Genomic DNA, 12,864 nt, shown 5'->3' on the forward strand with positions numbered 1-12,864 from the left:
CGGTCGAGATCCATGGCCTCGGATTTACCCTGGATGTTAGGGTTAGGGGTTTAGGGTTAACCCTAACCCTCCCCCTAGATGTTCACCGGTGGGTGAGGTGGTGGTTTCCTCCTGAAGTCGATCACCATCTCCTTCATCTTACTGGTGTTGAGACACAAGTGGTTGCGCTCACACCAGTCCACAAAGTCTGTGATGACCGACCGGTACTCCAGCTCGTTCCCCTCAGACACAGGACCCACAATGGCGGAGTCATCAGAGAACTTCTGGAGATGGCAGCTGTCCCTGTTGTAGGTGAAGTCCGAGGTGTAAAGGGTGAAGAGGAAAGGTGAGAGGACGGTGCCCTGGGGGTCCCCAGTGCTGCACATTACCACCTCAGACTGACAGCCGCGCAGCTGCACGTACTGTGGGCAGTCAGTGAGGTAGTCGATGGTCCAGGCGGCGAGATGTCCATCCAATCCTGCGTCCTCCAGCTTCCCCCCCAGCGCTGCTGTGGGGGAAGCTGCTGTGATGAGCTGCTGTGGTCCCAAATGACGCATGCGCAGTGAAGGCAGGGCGGGCCAGTTTTTAGGAGGGACCATTCGGTCTGCAACACCGGATCTGATCCTTGTTGCTGATTTAGCAGATATTTGATTTTAACATTGAAAACCCCTTTTGATCAATATTTTGTATTGTATTTTATCTTATGAAAAGCCAATTCTAACAGGGCTTTGACCTTGAAAATGTATTCCAAGGTAAACATTTATGAAACAAATCTCATGCATGTGGACATGCATGAGATTTTGAAATGACCAGAGGTCACCTTTGACCTCGGTTGATGCAAGCACACATATCATGCATGCTAACATCTGTAAGATGTCTGTAAGTCACTTCAGAGGTCTTATCTGGTAAAAATAGTATGGTACTAGAGGTATGGCAGAGGTACGTTATTAGAGCACTGGCCCATGATTGGTTAACTAGTTATTTACAAGATAGGTATCAGTGTGTTCATTTTAGGGGGATAAACTCTGAATTTTTGAGGATTTCATGTGGGGTGCCCCAAGGTTCAGTCCTTGGGCTGTTACTGTTTTTATTGTACATTAATGATATTGGTTTGATTTCTAAGTTTGTGAGATGTATTTTATTTGCTGATGACACACCTGTGTTTGGTAGTGGGTATCATTTGGGACAGCTCCTGGACATGATGGAGAGGGAACTACAAAAATTTAAACATTGGTTTGATTTAAATAAATTATTGTTTCATTTGGGTAAAACCAAGTGTATTATATTTGGAAATAAGCCCAGGAATGTAAGTAGAAATTTATTATTGAATGATGTTGAAATTGAAATGGTAACTGAAACTAAGTTTCTTGGTGTTTTTTTTTTTTTTTTTTTTCCGATGACAAACTAAGTTGGAAAACTCATATAAATTATGTTAAATCCAAAATCTCAAAAGTCATTGCAGTTCTGTACAAAGTACAGTACTTCCTCCCCCAGCATTCATTGACTATGTTGTATCATTCTTTGCTTGTTCCATATATAACTTACTGCATTGAGGTATGGGGAAATACATATAAAACAAATATAAATCCAGTATTTCTGTTACAAAAGAAAGCTATAAGAGTTATAAGTAAAAAACCTTATTGGGAGCCAATGAATTGTTTGCTTGTTTGCACATTTTGAAATTTTGGTACTTGGTTGATTATTTTACGATACAGTTCATGTATAAAGTTAAAAATGAACTCTTACCTCAGTATGTCCAGGAATTTTTTAAAAGGAGGGAGTCCTGTTATCTGAGAGGAATTTCAGTATTTGACTGAATCTGGAATGACTGCCCTGATAGTATTAAATAATCTGGTACTTTGGCTGGCCTGAAAAGATCTTATAAAAAATAACAAAATTGCTTATTATAGTACGATAAATTAGGTAAATTATTTTTGTTTCTGTTCTTCTGTTTAATCTGTGCATCATACTGCTAATTGTTCTGCTGTGTTCGGATGTTTGGTGTATTGATTAATCTACAAACCTTTTTGCTCGTCGTCTTGTTCTTTTCTTTTTTTGTAGTTGCTGAGTGCATATATATGTGTATATGGCAACTCATGATAGGGGTGGGCATTTACAAACCTTTGCTTCAGCCCACACCCTTTTGGCCGCACACAATTGGGGAATTTTTTTTTTTTTTTTGTTAATTGTTTGAGGTTTTGTTTGCTTTTGTTTTTCTTTGTTTGGTCTTGTGACAAATGTCTTTAAGTTTGTGTGTGTGTGCAAAATAAAAATTCAAAATAAAAAAATTGTTTTTAAATTTGTGTTTATTTCTCACTGACTTTTACAAAATATGAGAAACAGATTAGATTCATACAGAAATAACCTGTTTGTGAGTGTTTTCTTCCATATTGGTTTATTTTGTTCAAACGAGCAGCCAGCTGATATCATACTGCTGCTCAACTCTGATTGGCTGTTGCCGTGTGCTTCCCAGCATCCCCCTCACAAAAGTCAGGGGAAGCCCCATATGGTCTATGATGTCACTATCAAGTGTAGGTCACAGCGTCTGAATGCTTGAATTTTTCCATTTACGGGAGAAATTTTAAGGTTTTGCCAAACAGTGTGGATTTTGATTATATTGGCAAAATAAGGCTAATAAATAAAATTATAGTGGTGCCAAAGAAAATGCTTTTTATGACTTAAACCTTAAAAATCACTTTATGGTCATGAGCAAAGGTGACTGCAGCAATAATCAATAACCAAATCAATACATATTGATAAAGAACTCGATCGACGGTCACATTTTCTTCGCAGGAAGGAGAAGCAGGAGAAGAAAGAGAGAAAGGAGAAGAAACAAATGGAGAAAGAGGAGAAACGGAAGGAGAAAGAGAAGAAGGAGAAAGAGGAGGCGGCGATGTAGGTTTTTCTCTTTTTTTTTTCATTTAATTTGTATTTATTTAGTTTTTACAGCGCTAAATCACAACAAAGCTGCTTCAAGGCCGCTTCACATGAGTAAGTTTGAACCTTACCAACCCCTAGAGCAAGAACACAGGTGACAGTGGTAAGGGAAAAACTCTCTTTGATGATAATGAGGAAAAAAACTCAAGCAGACCAGACTCAGAGGGGTGACCCTTTGCTTTGGCCATTCTAACAGTTATGAGATTTTTACAAAGTTTTACAAAGCTGAATAAACAGGAAATCAAACAAGACAACTTTACAAAAGAAAAAAAATCATTTGATGAGAAGGTGGTTGTTTAAAGTTTATAATTGTTGAAAACTCAGAGAAAAGAACAGATTATTTCTGAGTGCTAGTTATTCAAAAATGTCAAAGAAATGACAGCTGAATTGTGGTCACATGGTCACCACATCAATTTATTTTCAGAAGCACGTTTCTGTTTTTTATTTATTTTAATGTCAGAATTTGCTGATTGTTTCCTGGTGTCGTGTGTCAGTCCAAAGGAGATCACAGTGATTGATCCGGCTGGTAACACCTACTATTACTGGCTCTTTGTCATCACGCTTCCCGTCATGTACAACTGGACCCTGATAATAGCGCGGTAAGTCACTGCTACTAACAGGCTAATAAACACCCCAACCTTTCATATTTAAGATCTAAATTTAGTCAAATGAATGTGTTTTCTGATTAGCTACATGCTAACTAACATGTTAGCCGCCTCAACTGTGGACACGCTGTCTGACACTGTTAGCAATTGCGACTTCTGTCACGTGAGGTCCTGCAGATGATTTCTTCAGAGTTTTTGGTGTTGCATTTCAGGGCGTGTTTCGAGGAGTTGCAGACCGATTATGTGGTTTTGTGGTTCATCCTGGATTTTACCGCTGACATGACTTACATCGCTGACATGATCTTCAGAACCAGGACCGGTCCGAAAACACACACACACACACACACACATATATATATATATATATATATATATATATACACACGAGGTCTGTTAGAAAAGTTTCTGACCTTTTTATTTTTTTCAAAAACCTGATGGATTTGAATCACGTGTGCTTGCATGAGCAAACCTTGAACCTTCGTGCACATGTGTGAATTTTTTCACACCTGTCGGTTGCATCATTTGCTTGTAAGCAGCCTTTGTGTGAGGATGGGTGGAGTCTCTCTGCGTTTTTTTTTCTTTGCAAGGAAATGGCAGAACGACTTGAGCAGCGCAACTGCATCAAATTTTGCCACAAACTGGGTGACAGCCAGGTGGAAACCATTCGGATTATTCAGACGGCTTTCGGTGATGATGCTAAGGATTAAGGAGCGGTACAACCGGTTTAAAGACGGCCGCACAACGGTGGAGGGCGAGCCGCGCTCCGATCGGCATCAACATGCTGAAATGACCGGATCATTTCCAAAGTGAACGTTGTGATGATGTGGGACCGTCGTGTGACTATCCGAGAAATTGTGGAAGAGGTGGACATCAGCACTTTTTCAGCACATTCCACTGTGACAGAAGATTTTGTCATGAAAAGAGTGGCGGTGAAATTCATCGGCACGAAGCTGATGGCGCAGCAAAAGCAGCTCTGTTTGAAGCCTCACAGGACATGTTGTAACATGCCCTGACATGCCCAGCTCGTCAACCATTCGGAAGATTGATGGCTTTCGGTGGCTTTTCAGTCGTGTGACTATCCAAGAAATTGTGGACAAGGTTGGCTCATGCAAGCACACATCCATCAGGTTTTTGAAAAAAATAAAAAGGTCCAATACTTTTCTAACAGACCTCATATATACGTGGTCTGTCCATAAAGTATCGTACCTTTTTATTTTTAAAAAAACTATATGGATTTCATTCATATGTTTTTACGTCAGACATGCTTGAACCCTCGTGCGCATGCGTGAGTTTTTCCACGCCTGTCGGTGACGTCATTCACCTGTGAGCACGCCTTGTGGAAGGAGTGGTCCCGCCCCCTCGTCGGATTTTCATTGTCTGGAAAAGGCGGAATGAAAAGCACTTTTTTCCATCAGAATTTTTTCAGAAGCTGTTAGAGACTGGCACCTAGAAACCATTCGAAAAATTTATCTGGCTTTCAGTGAAAATTTTACGGGCTTCACAGAGAATAAGGACTTTAACTACAGCTTTAAGGACCCCTTTAAGGACGGTCGGTGCGCCGCGCTGCGAGCTGCGACGATGCGGCACAAACCACTGGATCATTTCTAAGCTGATGGCTCTGTGGATACGAGACCGTCGTGTGCTCTTTCTCTGGTTATCACAAGAGCTGGACATCAGCCATTTTCCAGCAGATTTCACTTTTAACAAGAGATTTTGTCATGGAAAGCCGCGCGGAGGCTTCGCGCGTCACGACCGATTCGCTGATGAAGCAAGACAAAGGAACACCTCCGTTTCAGAGTGTTAGAGGACAAGTTGGGACATGTTTATCTCGGCTTTCAGTGCTTACCAGTCGAGTGAGTATAAAATAACTTGTGGAGAGCTGGACATGTCCCAACTTGTCCTCTAACACTCTAACAGGTCTTGTGATAACCAGAGAAAGAGCACACGATGGTCTCGTATCCACAGAGCCATCAGCTTAGAAATGATCCAGTGGTTTGTGCCGCAGCTCGCAGCGCGGCGCACCGACCGTCCTTAAAGGGGTCCTTAAAGCTGTAGTTAAAGTCCTTATTCTCTGTGAAGCTGGTAAAATTTTCACTGAAAGCCAGATAAATTTTTCGAATGGTTTCTAGGTGCCAGTCTCTAACATCTTCTGAAAAAATTCTGATGGAAAAAAAGTCCTTTTCATTCCGCCTTTTCTAGACAATGAAAATCCAACGAGGGGGCGGGACCACTCCTTCCACAAGGCGTGCTCACAGGCGAATGACGTCACCGACAGGCGTGGAAAAACTCACGCATGCGCACGAGGGTTCAAGCATGTCTGATGTAAAAACATATGAATGAAATCCATATAGTTTTTAAAAAAAATAAAAAGGATTGTTAATTTATGGACAGACCACGTATATAGAAAATGGAATAGGTTAGTGTTAGGTTGACCATGCTGAATGTTTGGTCTCCAAAATAAAGATCAATCAATGTCCATTTTATTCTAACATGACACATGGTGCAAACTAGTTCTTTTTAAAACCATATTATCTCAATCAATAATTTGCATCACTTTTTACCAAAATTGGAGCAACTTTATCTTTTGACCCCTGTACAAACTGAAACTGACCTTTGTCACCATTCTTGCTGTTTTTACCCCATAACTGCAGAACATTCAGTCATAGATAGTCCAAACTATACCTTTTAGAAATCTTTGTGATCAGACAAATAGTGTGGTATAGTTTTCAATATGATTGTGGCAATTTTAAATTTCGACCCCTGTGTAATTATTCATTGACCTCTACCTGGCTGGCTACTGAAAATTCAAGTGGCCTGGTTGCTTTTTCAAATGAGTTAATGTCTAAGGAGTATTTGTGCCACATTTGGTGCTTGTATCACCATTTGAAGAGTCCTCTGTAAACATTCTATTATCTGCTGCACTAAAGCTTGTGGCATCATATTCAAGAAGACTTGAGGCTGTAATTGCTGCCAAAGGTGCATCAACAAAGTATTGAGCAAAGGCTGTGAATACTTATGTACACGTGATTTCTTAGGTTTTATTTTTAATAAAGTTGCAAAAAAAAAAAAACTTATGTTCACCAGGGATGTAATAAAAGCATCGGCATTTATTTGTCTGTTAGCAGGTTTACGTCAAAACTACTCCACGGATTTTGATGAATCTTGCACCACAGATACAGTAGTGTTCAGAATAATAGTAGTGCTATGTGACTAAAAAGATGAATCCAGGTTTTGAGTATATTTCTTATTGTTACATGGGAAACAAGGTACCAGTAGATTCAGTAGATTCTCACAAATCCAACAAGACCAAGCATTCATGATATGCACACTCTTAAGACTATGAAATTGGGCTATTAGTAAAAAAAAAAAAGTAGAAAAGGGGGTGTTCACAATAATAGTAGCATCTGCTGTTGACGCTACAAACTCAAAACTATTCTGTTCAAACTGCTTTTTTTTAGCAATCCTGTGAATCACTAAACTAGTATTTAGTTGTATAACCACAGTTTTTCATGATTTCTTCACATCTGCGAGGCATGGAGTCAACCAACTTGTGGCATCTTTCAGCTGTTATTCCACTCCAAGATTTTTTAACAACATTCCACAATTCATTCACATTTCTTGGTTTTGCTTCAGAAACAGCTTTTTTGATGTCACCCCACAAGTTCTCAATTGGATTTAGGTCTGGGGATTAGGCACGCCACTCCAAAACATTAATTTTGTTGGTTCGGAACCAAGATTTTGATCATTTACTAGTGTGCTTGGGGTCATTGTCTTGTTGAAACACCCATTTCAAGGGCATGTCCTCTTCAGCATAAGGCAGCATGACCTCTTCAAGTATTTTGACATATCCAAACTGATCCATTATACCTGGTATGTGATATATAGGCCCAACACCATAGTAGGAGAAACATGCCCATATCATGATGCTTGCACCACCATGCTTCACTGTCTTCACTGTGAACTGTGACTTGAATTCAGAATTTGGGATCGTCTCACAAACTGTCTCACAAACACCCCCTTTTCTACTTTTTTTTATTTACTAATAGCCCAATTTCAATGTTTGTTTGTTCAATGAATGTTTGGTCTTGTTGGATTTGTGAGAATCTACTGAATCTACTGGTACCTTGTTTCCCATGTAACAATAAGAAATATACTCAAAACCTGGATTCATCTTTTTAGTCACATAGCACTACTATTATTCTGAACACTACTGTAGATATTGGGGCATGGAAGCCTCCAATGAATTTGGGAGGTGATTCGGATCTGGATTGATGGATGTCAAAAATCTCAGATTGCACTTGTTTCATATTGTCATTATGGGGTGTTGTGAGTACACCTTTGAGGGAAAAATTAATTTCCAACATTTTGGAAAAAGACTGTAACATAAAATGTGGAAAAAGTGAAGCGCTGTGAATACTTTCAGGATGAATAACAATTGCACAGCTGAAAATAAGTCAAGTACAATGTAACTATAAGAGCATGAAAATAAAACATGTCTCAATAGTACAGGTCTCTCTCCCTCACACACAGACAGACACCGCATCTTCTCCTTTAAAAACTCCCACAGTCATGATTCCAATCCACCTGTGTGTGTAGGTTACCTGGAGCAGGGTCTGCTGGTGAAGGACGAACTCAAGCTCCGGGAGCGTTACATGAACAGCTTCCAGTTCAAATTGGACATGATCTCCATCATCCCCACAGACCTGCTATATGTGGTGTTTGGTCTCACCTACCCTGAGATCCGCCTCAACAAACTCTTCCGTTTCAACAGGTACCCACACGCACAGTCTTTGTAAATCGAAGTCATTTGGCTGTTCGTGGTTTTAGATGTTCCAGATTCAGTTCAGAATTTCAACCATCACAAATATAAGGTGCTTATCTGTCAAGGACTTTGGTCCAGAATGAGACATTCTGACATGTCTCATTCTGCGACATCAGAGACATTTCAACAGCTGAGTGGATCAGGAGCTGGTGTGCTAATCTGTGAACCTGGGTTTGAATCCTACTCATGCTACCTGTTTGTGTCCTTAGACAAAACACTTCATCTACATCATCTCAGTCCACCCAGCTGTAACTCGGTAACTTGCCTGGGGAAGTAACCTGCACCAGGACAGCAGGACTTGCCCTTTTTTTCCTCAGAGGACAGAATGTAACAAGTCTAGTCAGGGTCTAACTTTAAATGAGACAACACCAGCATGCCATAATGTAAAAAAAAAAAAAAAACATTAATCCCATCACACACGCATTTATTTTCAACATAACAAAAATAAAGTTCACATCTTAATATGATATGTGAAATGTGTATTTAAAATGTTCATCTTCTTCCTTGAGCTGCTCCCATTAGGGGGCGCTAATGATGGGATGAACAACACTGGTGCGTCAACACTGTGCCGAGCACACAAGACTGAAACCTCGTATCGGATCAACTCGCACTGAAATCTTTATGCTCACCATCTTCATCTGTACCCTGTGAAAGAGTTTTTTCTAAGGCAGGGGAACTGGTGTGTAAGAGGAGAAATCGCCTTGGAGCAAAGACACTTCAGAAACCTTTGTTCTTCAATAAAAATGCATAAATTAATCTATTCTCAGTCTTTTATTTCGTATGCTTTAACACTTAAGTTATCAAATTTCCATACACAAGTTACAAATTTTAACTATGAATTTTATTACAGACAAATTTGCTATATTTTACAAACCAACTCAGTTTAGCATTTACACAAACAAGGTTTTAAGCAAATTTTAAACTCTTCTCATGAACAGCTTAACTCCATCCATCCATCCATTTTCTTCCGCTTTATCCGGAGTCGGGTTGCGGGGGCAGCAGCTCAAGCGAAGCTGCCCAGACCTCCCGATCCACACACACCTCCCCCAGCTCCTCCGGGGGAACCCCAAGGCGTTCCCAAGCCAGCTGAGAGATGTAGTCCCTCCAGCGTGTCCTGGGTCTTCCCCAGGGCCTCCTCCCAATGGGACGTGCCCGGAACACCTCTCCAGCGAGGCGTCCAGGGGGCATCCGGAAAAGATGCCCGAGCCACCTCAACTGACTCCTTTCAACGTGGAGGAACAGCTTAACTCGACACACAAATTGAGCACATAAAATTTTGCAATGATGAGATCATATTTTAAATAGAGGACTGGCGATTAACCATTTCACAGGCTGATGTTGCAGCACGGTAACTTTTCCATCTTATTTACCTGCAATGATTTTATAACTACTGCAGGGGTCACTATTGAGCGACCAATACAGTGTCAACACAGTGCCGACACAGTTTTTGTAGTGTGTCAATACACTCCTTGAGGTATCATCATCTCATCACTAGGGGGCGCCACAGCAAATATCCCACCTCCATCTCACCCTGTCCTCTGTATCTTCCTCTGTCTCACCAACCACCTACATGTCCTGCCTCAGCAGATCCATAAATCTCCTCTTTGGCCTCCCTCTTCTCCACCTGCCTGGTGGCTCCATCCTCAGCATCCTTCTCCCTACTCTGGGTCCCTCCTCTGCAAATGTCCAGACCATCTCAGTTGCACCTCTGACTTTGTCTCCATACCGTCCCACCTGAACTGTCCCTCTATGTTCATTCCTAATGCTGTCCATTTTTGTCACTCCCAAAGACAATCACATCTTCAGCTCCACCTCCTGTCTTTTTGTTAGTGCTACTGTCTTTAAGCCGTACAACAAAGCTGGTCAAAGCTGTCTTGTAAACTTTCCCCTTCACTCTTGCTGATATTCTTGGGTCACAAATCACTCCTGCCAACTTTCTCCACCCACTACACCCTGTCTGCCCTCTTTTTTTCACCTCTCTACCACACTCTCCATTACTTTGAACAGTTGACCCCAAGTATTTAAACTCATCTACTTTCACCACTTCTACTCCTTGTAACTGCACTTTTCCACTGGGCTCCCTCTCATTCACACACATGGACTCAGTCTTGCTTCTACTGACTTTCATTCCCCTTCTCTCCAAAGCATATCTCCAGTCAGTCAGTTGGTCACTGCCAATCAGTGAGTCAGTCGGTTGGTCACATAGTCAGTCAGAGGGTCACCCACTCTTTCACTCACAGTGCTATTTACACACGGGTACAACATTGGCGACTTTTAAGCCAAAAATTGAGCCTGGGGGTGAACATCCTAAACTCAGATATGGTCTTGAGCTCAAGTGGAAATTAATTCCACAGCTTTATGCTTTTAAAAGAAAAGGCAGACTGACCAAATGAAGTCCTACACTGTGGGATCTTATAATTCTTATTTATGGAACCTCTGGTGACTCTGTTTCTGTTTGGTCTCCGAACAAATGAACTGAGTGGCTCAGGTGCTTGATTCATACATCCATACATATATACGTACATACGAGGTCTGTCCATAAAGTATAGGTCCTTTTTATTTTTTTCAAAAACTATATGGATTTCATTCATATGTTTTTACGTCAGACATGCTTGAACCCTCATGCGCATGCGTGAGTTTTTCCACGCCTGTTGGTGACGTCATTCGCCTGTGAGCACTCCTTGTGGGAGGAGTCGTCCAGCCCCTCGTCGGAATTCCTTTGTCTGAGAAGTTGCTGAGAGACTGGTGCTTTGTTTGATCAAAATTTTTTCTAAACCTGTGAGACACATCGAAGTGGACACGGTTCGAAAAATTAAGCTGGTTTTCAGTGAAAATTTTAACGGCTGATGAGAGATTTTGAGGTGATACTGTCGCTTTAAGGACTTCCCACGGTGCGAGACGTCGTGCAGCGCTCTCAGGCGCCGTCATCAGCCTGTTTCAAGCTGAAAACCTCCACATTTCAGGCTCTATTGATCCAGGACGTCGTGAGAAAACAGAGAAGTTTCAGAAGAAGTCGGTTTCAGCATTTTATCCGGATATTCCACTGTTAAAGGAGATTTTTTTAATGAAAGACGTGCGGACGGATTGCAGCGTCGGCTCGCAGCCGCCGCGACGCTCCGCCACAGGAAAAACACCTCTGTTGGAAGCCTTAAGGACAAGTTGGAACATGTCCAGCTGTTAAACAATTTCTCATATACTCACTCCACTGAAAGCCATCAAAAGCTGCCTGGATTTTACAAATGGTTATCAACATGGAGGTGTTTTTCCTGTGCCGCCGCACCGCGTCGGCTGCGTCCCGATGCGCGGACCCGTCCGCACGTCTTTCATTATTAAAATTTTTCGAACCGTGTCCACTTCGATGTGTCTCACAGGTTTAGAAAAAAGTTTGATCAAACAAAGCGCCAGTCTCTCAGCAACTTCTCAGACAAAGGAATTCCGACGAGGGGCTGGACGACTCCTCCCACAAGGAGTGCTCACAGGCGAATGACGTCACCAACAGGCGTGGAAAAACTCACGCATGCGCACGAGGGTTCAAGCATGTCTGACGTAAAAACATATGAATGAAATCCATATAGTTTTTGAAAAAAATAAAAAGGACCTATACTTTATGGACAGACCTCGTACATACATAATTGATGATTATTAATACATTTAAATAACATTTTGAGAAAGCACAGATTACTAAAGCTTTCAAAGCTCAGCAGTTTATATTTCTTAAGAATGGTTGGTCACACAGTCAGTGGGTCAGTCAGTCAGTCAGTTGCTTGATCATTCAGTAATTTGGTTCGGTTGGTCAGTCAATCAGTGGGTCAGTCAGTCATGCAGTGTTTCACTTTTTAGAAAGATTACTTTAGCCTGAGTTACGTGTGCTTCCACCTAGTGCATAAAAATTTGTTCGACACTGCAGTGCATTCTCGGAAAAAGGTTGACAGCCTCACTGTATGTGGTGGCATCACTCTCCAGCAGCAGTGGAAAATTCGCGCTTCAGAAAATAAAAGTCCAACCACATACTTATTCCATCTTCTTAATAAACCAGCTCACTGTAATTAGTTCAACTCTTCAGGCAGGTGGATGAGCTAATTATTGAGATCACCTGACGGCGAGGCTGCAGACGTTGCATCCCAGTGCTGTCATTGCCAGCTCTCAGGATTTTAACCATGTTACACTTTCAACATCTGTTCCTACTTTCAAGCAGTTTCTGCATTGTGAAACAAGAGATAAGACAGTTGACCGACTGTATGCTAATTTTAAGGAAGCATACAATGCCACAGCCCTCCCCCGCTCGGCAAAGCAGCCCATAACCTAGTCTATTTATAGCCAATCTACAGTCCTGCAGTTCGACCACAACCTGTGATCACCAGAGTGGTACGGAGGTGGTCACAGGAGGCAGCAGACCGTCTTCATGGATGTTTTGAGGCAACTGACTGTGGTGTGCTACTTGATGTTCAGGGGGAGGCCATCGGTAGCATTATGGACTGCATGATGGATTACATCAACTTCTGTACAGACAAGATCATCCCA

At 41.7% G+C, this 12,864-nt stretch overlaps 1 protein-coding gene across 6 annotated transcripts in view; it reads left to right on the forward strand.

The window, feature by feature from the left end:
* The window catches only part of cnga1b (cyclic nucleotide gated channel subunit alpha 1b), a 68,981-nt gene that overhangs the window by 34,169 nt on the left and 21,948 nt on the right, over positions 1-12,864 (forward strand). For all 6 annotated transcript variants that reach the window (XM_034164061.1, XM_034164062.1, XM_034164063.1 and 3 more), the window contains 4 exons: positions 2,773-2,874; positions 3,411-3,515; positions 3,734-3,840; positions 8,118-8,292. In XM_034164061.1, the coding sequence (XP_034019952.1) occupies positions 2,773-2,874; positions 3,411-3,515; positions 3,734-3,840; positions 8,118-8,292 (489 nt within the window). The remainder of the gene's footprint in view (positions 1-2,772; positions 2,875-3,410; positions 3,516-3,733; positions 3,841-8,117; positions 8,293-12,864) is intronic.

This window comes from Thalassophryne amazonica, chromosome 23 (assembly GCF_902500255.1).
Source record: "Thalassophryne amazonica chromosome 23, fThaAma1.1, whole genome shotgun sequence".
In the NCBI taxonomy this organism is placed as follows: domain Eukaryota; kingdom Metazoa; phylum Chordata; class Actinopteri; order Batrachoidiformes; family Batrachoididae; genus Thalassophryne; species Thalassophryne amazonica.